At 44.0% G+C, this 12,354-nt stretch overlaps 1 protein-coding gene across 1 annotated transcript in view; it reads left to right on the top strand.

Annotated features, from left to right (window-relative positions):
• The window catches only part of PTPRT (protein tyrosine phosphatase receptor type T), a 473,718-nt gene that overhangs the window by 186,933 nt on the left and 274,431 nt on the right, over window positions 1-12,354 (top strand). Inside the window, exons 4-6 of the mRNA XM_050982229.1 lie at window positions 2,902-2,983; window positions 6,047-6,162; window positions 8,872-9,046. Of these exons, the coding sequence (XP_050838186.1) occupies window positions 2,902-2,983; window positions 6,047-6,162; window positions 8,872-9,046 (373 nt within the window). The remainder of the gene's footprint in view (window positions 1-2,901; window positions 2,984-6,046; window positions 6,163-8,871; window positions 9,047-12,354) is intronic.

Below are 12,354 nucleotides of genomic sequence, written 5' to 3' on the forward strand. Positions count from 1 at the left end.
AAAGTAACACTTCTGCCTAAATAAATCCAGAGGTGGGAGGATGACAAAACTTGGGTGTGTTACTGCCTGAGAAGTGTCTTGTTTTTCACACTCATGATCTAGAATGTGCCATTCCAGTGTTATTTAATAAAATCCTGGCAGGGCTTGGGTTGGAAGGGACCCCAAAGATCATCTCATTCCACCCCCTGCCATGGGCAGGGACACCTTCCACTGTCCCAGGTGCTCCCAGCCCTCTCCAGCTTGGCCTGGGACACTTCCAGGGATCCAGGGGCAGCCCCAGCTGCTCTGGGCACCCTGTGCCAGGGCCTGCCCACCCTCACACTTGCCATTTCTTTGTCAGCTTTAAATCAAAATTGCATTCCTGGAGAACTCTCTGCACACGAGAAGCCTGACAGCCTGTTCTGTACTTTGAAAAGACCATACAAAGCCAACATTTTCCCTAAATACTGAACTCAGCATCAGGCAAAATGTCAGTTATCCTCCTAATGCACAGAAACCACACCATCCTGGACTGGGTGGGCACCAAAAATTCAGCCAGGCAGAACAATCTGAAACTCTCTGCCCTGGTCTGAGGCTTTGTCAAGTGCTTTGAACTTTGGGGATGTGGCTGGTGGAAAACTGGTGTCCAAAGCAGCTGCCAGAGGTGGTGTTTAAGTCTGTGCAAGGGTCATAGGAGTCATCTGGCTGCAGAAGCCCTTAGCTGAGATAGAAACACGGGGAGATTTATCATGTCTACCCCGGAGTTACTTGTACTTGGATTCTCAGCTGCAAATGTTTTCCAGCGTAGCGAGAAAGAGCTCTAATGGTTCTTGGAGAAAGGTAATATGTGTAATCTTGAATTACTGCTTGCCATGAGGATGAACTCAGTCCCAGAATGCACCAAGGGCAGCACTAGAGCCTGCCAGGAAGGTGTTTTTTTGATGTATAGCAAGGAATGTTATTGATCCATGCCTGGAGAAAAGTGTTGTAGCACAAGAGATGAGCTGGGCAAGGCTGCTAACACAGACATTGCTGGTAAATCACAGCTGCAACGGGGGCTTGGAAACATGAAATGACTTTGGGTTTGCAGAGCTCAGGAGCATTTAAGAGTGCTCTTTTAAGAGTGAAGGTTTGTGTTTTGTCAACTGTATTAATTTCTGTGGAGTTCTTTAAATGCAAAGCATTTTGAATTGCAAAGCATTGCCTGTCTCAACCATCATGCTGCATTTCTAAGTGAATTGAAAAGGACATGAGGGACACTGAGCATGAGATGTGCAGAAATGGGCACCATGAACATTTATTCCTGCCTTTGTCCCATGCTGGGTCTCAGCTCCCAGTTTTCAGGAACACCTGGGTGCTTCCATGCTGCTCACTTTGACAGGGATAAGATGCTTCAAAATACTCAAAAAGACAATAATGTGTAACTTTGAGCTGGGAAAGGGCTGGGAATATCTGAGTGTAAAGCAGAACAGAATGAAAAAATCAAACACTATTGCTTGAATTGAGAGGAGTCCTCTACCCAGAGGATTCTGCACCAGTGGACAGGGATTTTTTAGAGGCTGAGTTGGTTGTTATTAAGTCAGACTGTGCTGTATTAAACACCCTGCACATGTTGGTAATTAACCAAAGCCAGTTCTCTGTGTGTTGGTGCTTTTGCCATCCACTCATACCTGATACCAGTGCCTTGGAGAACTTACCAAGTTCTTGACTTGCAGATAATGGAGAGTTACTTTGCTGTGGCTTATGACTTTTCACAAATGTAAAACTAAAATAAGAATTTGTAGCTGAAATGTTGCACTTGAATTCAGGTCTGAAGGGAGTTGCAGTAGAGCCTTGCATGACCTTCCCAGTAAATGTAATTTTTATCATGAATGATATTTAATTGCTGAAGTAATTATAATTTCCACGCTGAGGACTACTGTTTTATACTCTTAGTTTATACAGTCCCTAAAAAGCCTATCAAGGACCTTGATAACATAAAACACTTGCTAATGGTTTTTGGATTATTTTATCTTCCAGTGGCTTGCTTCTTCCTAGTATTTCCTGGGCAGCCTAATTGTTGTCCAGTCTCCTCTGGAAGAGAACTTTGTTTCTGCATATTATTAGCTCCTGAGCTTTTCTTAGCTTGTCTTTGCCTGGTTTTATGCATTTTTTTCTTATGGATATATTTCAGGAGATCTCACATCTGACTGTGTTTTGAATTGGGGGAAGAGATCTGAGGAAGTAATGAAAACATAAGAAACCATGTTCTGGAAGCCCAAATGCAAAGAAAAATGAATATCAGCAATTCTGTGGTTAGAAAGGATATTTTTGGTCTTTTTTTTTAATCCAGGGAAATATTTGGACAGTTGAACCTTTTACTGTAATAAATCTTTTGATGAAGGAGATAAAGAAGAGGCTGAACATGTCAGGCTGGGAATGCCAGCTCTTATTTAGAACAACACGAACTGTTGAAAACTGGTTTTAAGTAGTTAACTCTGTGTTCTGGTAGTGAATTGTAGAAGTTACAAATGACTGGAATGCATGGTCACTGATTCAGGAAGAGAATTCCATCTCATGTAGTGCTTTCTCCAATCTTCCAAGGCATACTGAGAACAAGATATCAAATTATTTTCCACCTAATGTTCTTGGACTGGTGCTGAAGTGAATATAGGTGTGTGCATATACCCTGGGCACTGTTTGCTTTTCCAAATCAGAGATGCACAGATTGTCTTTAATCCTGTGGAACGTTGCTCCAATCCTTTGTTCTGCTTCCCCTCCAGAGTTGGTGTTGCATTCACACACTGAATTGCCCTGGTGTCCCTTCATTGTTAATAAAATGCCTTGAATGACTCAGGCTTGGAATGACAGCAGAATGTGGTGACTGCTGAAATTACTGATGCAAATGTTCTTTCTCAGATTTTTTTTTCTTTTGTATTCCAGGTGATATTTGAATCTGTCTCTTTGAAAGGACACCCTGGCTACATAGCTGTGGATGAAGTCAGAGTCCTCGCCCATCCCTGCAGTGAGCACTCTTGATTTTTCTGACTCTACCAGTGTGGTGTTGGCCCCAGTTTGTGTCTAAAGGAGAGATTTACCCAGCTGGGTCAGCACTAAAATGTCTTTTCTCCCTCCAAGACCCCTAAGGACAGTCAGCCTTGCTTAATCACCTACTTTGCAAGTTGTACAAAAGGCCAAGCTGCTCTCAGTTTATGGCTAGTGGAATTCTCTCTTCTTTACTTGCTAATAAACTGATGGGTTTGTTGTTTCTTAATCTTATTGCTGTAGAAAACAATCTAAAAAGCTTCTCATAATTACTATTGTGGTTACCTTCTGAAAAGAACAACCAAACAAATTGTTTCAGTGTTTCCGTGATAAGAGGCCTCTCCCAAAGGTTGGTTTCAGCACATTAGATCTGCTCAGAAAGCTGTGCAGAGTTTAGAAATTAATCTTATTCAGACACTGCCCTTATACAGGAGTAGAAACTAATGCAGGTTCAACACACTGTTCAAAAATGTAAGTGCTGCATTTCTTCTATTGCAGACACAACAATAAGCTGAGATTTATTTACTTTTTTATGTCTAAAGAAAAATTGTGCCTCAGTCTTTGGGCCTAAACCTGTTTGGTTCCTTTACCCACCTTCAGTGAGGCTTGAGGAGATTGTGTATTTTAATGTACAGTTACATGTAAAGATCTTTTTGAACAGCCCTTCCTTCTGGCTGATGGTTTCAGTAAGTCAGTGACAGCTGCTCACAAAAAAAGATGGACCTTATAGATGGAGTGAAATCAACTGGTTTTGCTGTGATCAGAATGTCAGAGAACATCTGCCATTCAATGTGACAGACATGGTTCTGCTCAAGTTTAACAGGACATTTCTGATAACTGCAGTACACTTAATTGCTGCTTAAGTAAATTATATTTGTTTTACCATGTGCTCATTGCTCAGGCCTCTGGGTGCATTTATTTCATTAAGGAATACTTACAGTCTGTATTAACCAGATGTTGCTGATATCTGGCAGCATCCAGGCAAATCCCCAAATGGTCTGTGCCTTCCACAGCGTGTTGGGGGATTGCTGGTCCCTTCACTGGGATAGAGGCCACTAAACAAGCCCTGGGGCAGAGCCTCAACAGGAAAATGATGGGGTTTAAAGCAGTTAGGCAGGATGCTGCGTTGTATCCCTGCTTAATTAACTAAACTGATTTTGAATCCATTTCTTCAAGTATATGCAGGTCCTTGTCAAAATTAAATGTATTCTTGGTGACTCAGCAACAAAATGTTTGAGACAGAGGTGGTTGGTTGGGGTTTTTTTCAATGTGTTTGCAACCCCCAGCACACAGAGCTCATTGCAAGCTGAAGTTCTCTGCAGTCTCTGTAAATGCTGCTCCTGTCTGGCTCCCAGTGCTGCTTTTGTGGTGCAGCAGTGTCAGTCACCAGGGTGAACATCACCCACCTGTTCCCTTCCCTTGCACAGCCTTTGCCCCTCAGGTTCCTTTGACAATTGGTGTAAATCAAAACAGGGGGACTCTGAAGCTCCTGGTGACCCTGGAGGTTCCTGAAATCGTTGCCCTTATTTCTTCATTTCTGTTTTGCCTTCACAGATGACAAAGGCAGGCAAACCAAAGTCAGCAAAAAGCAGTGAAATGCCTCTAATGACACAGTAATACAGAAAAATAAATGTATTGCTGGTGCTGCCTCTTGCTTTCCTTTGTCCTGAGAAGCAATACACTGGAATATCCATTTTTTAATGTTGAAAGCTCATTGTGTGCATGAGCCTTGCCATCACAGCACAGCCCATGCTCTTGGTCTGGGCAGGAGCTGGGCAGACCCAAGGACCAGGGTGTTGGCATTGGAGGGACTCTACAACTTTGTAGCTGAATTACAGCTGCACACTTTAGACTGCAGGCACAAATATTAAAATCATCCTGAAATACCCTGTGGAGCGTCCTGACTGTCACCCAGAGGGAGTTTGCCAGTAAGCCTGATGCAAACCCCAGAAAGCAGGATGGTACAGAGTGCCTGTCCTTCAGGAGTGTCAGTGAGCTGTGCTGGATGGGACACAGGAGCAGAGAGAAACATTTGACATGGTGTATGAGCATGTGTTCCCTGTTCATGTGTCAAACACTTGTACATCAAGTTTCAGCCATGCAGGGCCACAGATGCCCACTTCCCTTTAAAGCTGTTTCCTCCAACAGAAGAGAGGTTATATTGTCCTCTGAAATTATGTATTTCAGTGTCTAATCATACTGCAAAATGTGCAGATATTATTGAAAAACACTGACCCTTTTAGGTGTTTTTTCAGAGTATCGTAATAATTTTTTCAAATGATGCACAAACCTTTTTCTGCAGGAAAATAGTTCACTTAAAGGTGTTGCATTCACTGCTGTAATCTTGTTTATACTTTTAGTTAAATAGAGACCTAACTCAGTCTGATATTTAATCAAAAAGATAATCCTCTCATCTAGTTTCTTTGTGAAGAAAAAAAGATGTCTGCATTTTTAATATCACTGATTTAATTTGAACTAATGCTGAATTTAGTGTCAGCAAAACATTGATATCAGTGATCTTAAACTAAGCCAGTGATACAATACTGCCAGTTAAATGAATTTTTCATTTCATATCTGATTTGATATTGATGATGCATTATTCTAAAGGTCTAGGACATATTTGATAGTCAAGAAAAGAAAAAGAATAAAAGACTCTTGTGAAAATGGGGTTTGGGTCAGTCATGCTTGACAAGCACAAAAGCATTTGACTTTTTTTGACCTTTTTAGAAACATAGTTTTCTGAAAAGAAGAGATGACTCAATTACTCTTTATAGCAGGCAATAAGAAATTGTGCCAGTGACCATGAACCTGTGATTTGATCCAAATCTGTATTTTCAGAGGTGCCAGAGCTCTCTGAGATCCCTCAGGCCACCTTTTCCCATCTCCATCCCCCCTTCTCCCTGCAAGGAGCAGTTCAACACCCGAGGGCAAGCTTTGTTTTGCAAAGCCACTTCTGCAAAGGCTTTGCTGGGTGTTTGGGTGGGTGCAGCAGGGGTGGTTCCTGCCTGGCTCTACCCCTGCCATCCTCTGCCTCTTTTGTCAGGAAAAGCCCCCCATTTCCTGCGGCTGCAGAACGTGGAGGTGAACGTGGGGCAGAACGCCACCTTCCAGTGCATCGCCGGGGGCAAGTGGTCACAGCACGACAAGCTCTGGCTCCAGGTAAAGCAGTGGCTCTTTGTGCTCCAGCTGGGGCTTTCTGTGCTTTTGCAAGTGAAATGAATAGCTAGAGAAGGATTGGTGGGGAGGCAAAATCTTCTCATCCAGCTCCTTTGAAGAGCTGCCGTAAATGGCTCATAGGTGAGAGCTGAGGTGACAGAGTATGGAATTAGGAGACAGAAAAAGAAAGGAAAAAATGGCCAGGGAAAGCAAAATTCTGGTTTCAAACAAATGCCCATGTACCTGTAAACACTCAACCATATAGCAGAAGAGGGAGGAAGTGGAACAGTTCTCTTCTGCTTTATTATGCCATCTGCTTTCTGTTCACCCTAAAAATGTTCTCAGCTTGGAGTCAGGGATAATTGTTAAGAAGGAAGTCTCTAAGGTCTGGAATTGCTTACCTGGGTGGGTAAAATAGGCAAACCCAGTTTGGACCCTGTTCTTCTTGCTCCCAGTTTCCCTTGGCTGCTCTGACAGCAGATTTGGTCTTGTTCCTTTTAGTCACTCACTGAAAGACCAAAACATCCCCTCCCTGGATGTTTTACTTGCAGCCTACTGATCCAACTGGGTCCTGCTTTTGTGGTGGGTGCAGCAAAAACCTTGGGAATTCACTGTCAGTGTTAGAATTGACATCAACCCCACCATCAGCTCATGGGGTGTGTGCTTCCCAGTGAAGAACACAATAAATTCTCCTGCCCCTTGAATTTCTCTGATACATGGAGTCCCAGCATTTCCATTCCAGAAGCTTTTAAAATCATTGAGTTCCTAAATGTTTAACTCCTAAACAGGTCAGGAGGATTCTTGTTGCCTGTACACAAGGCCAACATAATTTGGAGAACACTAAAGCCAGTCCAAAAGTTTTATTCTCAACTTGGAATGATGTGCCAGAGGGTTTGATCACCCCATAGTTGTAACATCTGGGGCAGACAGGAAGGGCCTTTGCAGTCAAATAATTACCTGACTTTATCCAATTTTATAACTGACTTCAGGCATTTTAATAACATTTAAAACTAACATTTTCAAATCTAGTTTAAATCAAGGAATTGGCTTATCTAATCATAAAAATTAAAAATAGTACTGGGAAAATGGCTTAAGTTGGTGAGACATGTAGTTGGCATTATATAAAAATGATTTTATATTCAGTGACTATGCTCTCATCACTGCTGTTCTTCTAAAAATTATATTTTTAACCTAAATTTATTTACCTGTGGTGTATGTCTAGCACCCACTGAGATATATTTTTAACTTATTTTCTCTTTTCAGGGTTCTTTCATTAAAATATTTTCCCAGTTACAATTAGATGTGTGTGAAAACAATTCTGACCTGCAGCAATATGAACCTTTCCCTGTGAGAAGCAGAGTTAGGGAGGAAAGAATTGCTATTGTTAATGAAAACTTGCTTTCCATTCTCTGAAACTGCAACATTTAATGAAAATAGCCTTGGAAACACCCCTGAAACTGTTGAGTAGAAACTGCCAAAACTGCAATGTGCTTTTCTTTAAAATTCCTAATAAACTGGACAAATGAGCAAGTTGAGGTGTTTATGCTGTGGAGAACAATTTCTGGCTAATTCTTTGTCTGTCCCTTTTCCAGTAGGAAAAATGTGGTCTGGCATTGGTAGAGAGGTTTATTGGGGAGTGCTGGATGTACAAGGATGTCTGCTCATCCAACCAATTTATTTAAATTGGTCCAGAATCAGAGTTTTGCATCTGAAAAGGCCAAATTTACAGAATCTGTTCATTTGTAACGTTTTCCCAGGTGAACACAAAGCCTTCAGCTGCTGTGTTTTCACATCCATGCCGGGTCTCTAATTACACTGGGTGGAAGTGCACAGTGGCAGGCAGAGCTGCCCCTCTGCAGCCTTTGCAGGAGCTAATCTTAGAGTCAGAGAATGTCCTGGGCTGGGAGGGACCCCCAGGATCACCCAGCCCAGCCCCAGCCCTGCCCAGACCCCCCAACAGCCCCACCCTGGGTATCCCTGGCAGCGCTGTCCCAACACAACTGGGGCTCTGGCAGCCTCGGGGCTGTGCCCATTCCCTGGGCAGCCTGGGCAGTGCCAGCACCCTCTGGGGAAGAACCTTTCCTGATCTCCAGCCTGAGCCTCCCTGGCACAGCTCCAGCCATGCCCTGGCTCCTGTCCTTGTCACAGATTTCCTACTCTGACTAAGCCAAGTGTCCTCAGTGTCCTGCCCCTCCTATGGGTTCCCTTCCAGACACTTTACCCTCTTTGTATCCTTAGAACCAAAAGCCCAGATGTATCTAAAATATTAAATAGAAATGCAAACTTAAATATATCATAGAATCACAGATTTGGGTTTGAAAGGGACCTTAAAGTGGTCCACCTTAAAGTCATCCAGTGCCACCCCCTGCCATGGCAGGGACACCTTCCACTGTCCCAGGGTGCTCCAAGCCCTGTCCAGCCTGGCCTTGGACATTTCCAGGGATCCAGGGGCAGACACAGCTGCTCTGGGCACCCTGTGCCAGGCCCTCAGCACCCTCATATGTAGGGCCCAGCTCACACAGCCCTGTGGATATCCTGAGGGAATGGCTGAATTCTTCCCTTGGAAAGCCGTGCTTGCCCAAAACCTCTCCCAGCAACGCGAACACAGATCTCTGACCGCGTTAATCACCCCAAGGAGCCGCTGACACACAGACCCACCAACCCATAACCTACCTGTCTCCATGATGGCATTGTTTCTCTCTGCCTCTGCAGCAGTGGAACGGGAGGGACACGGCCCTGATGGTCACTCGAGTGGTCAACCACAGGCGTTTCTCAGCCACGGTCAGCGTGGCCGACACGTCGCAGCGCAGCGTCAGCAAGTACCGCTGCGTCATCCGCTCCGACGGCGGCTCCGGCGTCTCCAACTACGCCGAGCTCATCGTCAAAGGTAGGAGCAGCAAACTGTGGTCCTGCACCAGGAGTGCTTCATCACTGTCGTGTTTTCTCAAAAAAACTCTTTGCCCAGGATTTCCTGTCCTGGCAGGTTGAGAAACCGCTAAGATAAATGAAAACTGTAATTGTTTGATTCGCTTCTCCTGTGTTGGGCTGCTTTGGGATGTGGTTTGGATGTTGTTTGCCAACTGGTCATTGTTTGATTGGGTTCATGTGAATTGGTTTAACTTCATGACCAATCACAGCCAGCTGTGTTCCTTAGACCTCTGTGTCTCCAGGGCTCAGCCAGCCCTGCCTTCACCTGCAGGGCATCCCCTTTTGCACCTCCATTTGTGTTCCTTAGCCCCAAGAGCACCTTGCCATTTTACCAGCCTGTCCTGTACTGACTCCAGGGGAGTCAACACCCTCCCTATGATTTCCACCAGTATTTATATTATAATTGTTCAAACTTCATGTCACTCATTAATCAACCTTGAGCTTTATGCTGGGGCTCTTTCTGTGTGAATTTACTCTGAACAAGCAATTCCATCCCCACTCCCCGTGGTGGGTGCTCCCAACCATCCCACATGTCTGGCAGCCCTTCAAGCCCTGCCAGTGGGAACATGCCAGGAGGGGTTGCACATGTCAGGCAAACTGGAGTGGCCTCATGTTGCTTTGCTGGGCATGCTGGAGCCCATGGCAGTGTGCCAGCCCCATGGGAGACACCCAGCAAGCCCTGGCACAGGTGGGAAGGGGACTCTGGAGATGCAGGCTGCAATGGAGAGCTGCTGGACCTGGCACTGCTGTACCAGCTGTGTTGAGGCTCTGAAGAGAGTCACAAGTTTTTCATTAGTATCTTGTTAAGCCTTTTTTAAGTATCCTTTCTCTATTGTTTGGTATAGTTTTAGTATAGCATTCTTTAAAATAATATCATAAAATAATAAATCAGCCTTCTAAGAACACAGAGTCAGATTCTCAATTCCTCCTCCATCTGGGGAACCCAGAAAATACCACAGATAACTGTTTATAAACACTGGCATTCTGTTGGACCTTCTTTTGCTTGTGTTAAAATAAGGAAAAAGGGCGAAAGTGACATGAGTTTAAGTTGGTATCTTGGGTATTTGAATTTAAGCTTTGGACACAGCCCTCCTTGGAAATTTCGTAGTAAAATATGGTGGCTATGGAGGTTTTTACTGTAGTCAGCTGAATAGTTTGGCTGTCAGTCAGCTTCACAAGCTGTTTTCCTTTCCAGTATTTTATCAGGCAGAAATAATCTTGTGGTGGAGCATTGCATGTCAGCAGAGAGTGTTCAGGGCTGCTGGCAGTAAATGCTGGGATTGATTCTGCTGACGCCCTGAAGTCCAGAGCAGAAGCATCAGTAGTTCTTGAAGGGTGTTTGGATTTTAGCCATGTTAATTACCATGATTCAAGAGCCTGACACATGCAAGGTGTGCCTTAACCTCCCCCTCCTGAGGCAGGTGGTGAAGTGCTATCCTCTATGCTGGATTCCTTTTTGAACCTACCTTGAGCTGCACCACAGGAGTGCTCCCTGACTCTTAGGTGGTGAGTTGAGAAAGTGGCTGAGGTGTTCTGTGTTTGGGGTGAGAGGAATTTGAAGTCTAGGTCTGCTCACAGGTGTAATTTCCTGATCTAAATGGAGGGTATGAAAACAGAGGAACGAGATCAGGCTGTCCTCTGTGCTGCTTTCTGCCCACTGATCTGCCCTTTGGTGATCAGATGTCTTTGTTATGCCTTGGAAGTGTGTGTGGTGCAGATGTTTGGACCATACAGATCACGAGGAGAATGCTTGTGCTGGATGCCAAGTGCTTTTCATTCCCACCCAGTGATCTTGTATCTTTGTTCAAATCTGGGGGAATTAATTCACAATTAAAAGGGGATTGAGCTGCCAGGAGTGGCACACCTAGGATTGTACCACAGCTAAATAGAGGGAAGGTGGCCTTCCAGGGCAAGCAGCTATCAGAGCATTCCAGGCTTAGTTAGGTGTCTGGAATTCCCAGAATGACCAGGTTGGAAGAGACCTTCAAGATCACTCAGTCCAACCCAAGCCCTCAACTCACCCCTGGCACCCAGTGCCACATCCAGGCTTTGTTAAACACCCCCAGGGATGGGGACTCCACCACCTCCCTGGGCAGCCATTCCACAACTTTATCACTCTTTCTGTAAAGAACTTTTTCCCAATATCCAGCCTGTATTTCCCTGGTGCTGCTTGAGAACTTCGTGTTAGTTGATGCAAAAAGGGAAAAAAATTGAAGCCTAAATTAAAGCCATGAATGGCAGGGTGTCCAGCAGGAAAGAGGCTGATGCCTTCATTGCAGGGTTGCTCAGTAATGCACCCACCTGGAAGGAACTTTAACAGGATCAAATTGTTGTGAGAAGGTCCCACCCTGCTCCTCATCCCTGGTTAGGAAGCAGGGGAGGTTAAGTGGCTCATTTGAGGTCAGTTTGGTGCCACCCTGTGACACACTGGGCTTCCAACCAGCCTGACTAATTTTAGTGTGAATAATAGCAAATTTGTAATGCATGTGCACAGGCTGAAATGAAAGCAAATTGGAATTGTTTAATTCTGAAGAGATGATTATTGAATTGTAATAATGTACTTGAGCATACATTCAATTAGCCTGTAATTGAGGTTTTGCTCAGTTGATAGTCCTGCTCCTAAACCTGCTAAATCCAAGCTAAAGCTCTGCTTCTCACGTGCTTTCTCTTGATCAGGGGGACATAAAATCACAGGGTGTTCCTTCCACAAAGATTAAGATTTACAAGTGTGTCTATGTAATCTTTTTAATTGAAAGATGTGTTTGCTTCCCTATGCATAAGAAGTTTTATTGGAGTATTTAGAACAGAAAGTAGTTTGCATTTCTCAATACTGAATGAAAAAGTTTGGTAGGTACCAGAAGAAAGGTTTTACTTTGAAATGTGCATATTCCTAAAGCCCAAATTGGACAGTAAATACCTGTTTCAGCAAACAGAATGATCAATGGAATTAAACACACCACCTTGATTGTCTCTGGGCACCTTCACTAAGAGCAATGTACTATTGAAAAGAAATTACTGGCAATTTTATACAAAAGAATATAACAGTATTAGTTCCCAAATTATTCCAGTATGTTTAGTGGCAGGAGATACATTTGTAATCCTGTGAAAATGCTGTCCTCTAGGCAGCTATTTGCTGTATGTGCTAATGCTTCTCTGTCTTCTGGCTTGAATAAATGACAATACATTTATTCTTCTCTTTGCACTCTCCAATCATAATAGGCAGGCCAGAAAAACCTATCAATTCCATCTGCCCCCCTTGCCATCCTG

The sequence above is a fragment of the Serinus canaria genome, chromosome 20 (genome assembly GCF_022539315.1).
Source record: "Serinus canaria isolate serCan28SL12 chromosome 20, serCan2020, whole genome shotgun sequence".
NCBI classification, from domain to species: domain Eukaryota; kingdom Metazoa; phylum Chordata; class Aves; order Passeriformes; family Fringillidae; genus Serinus; species Serinus canaria.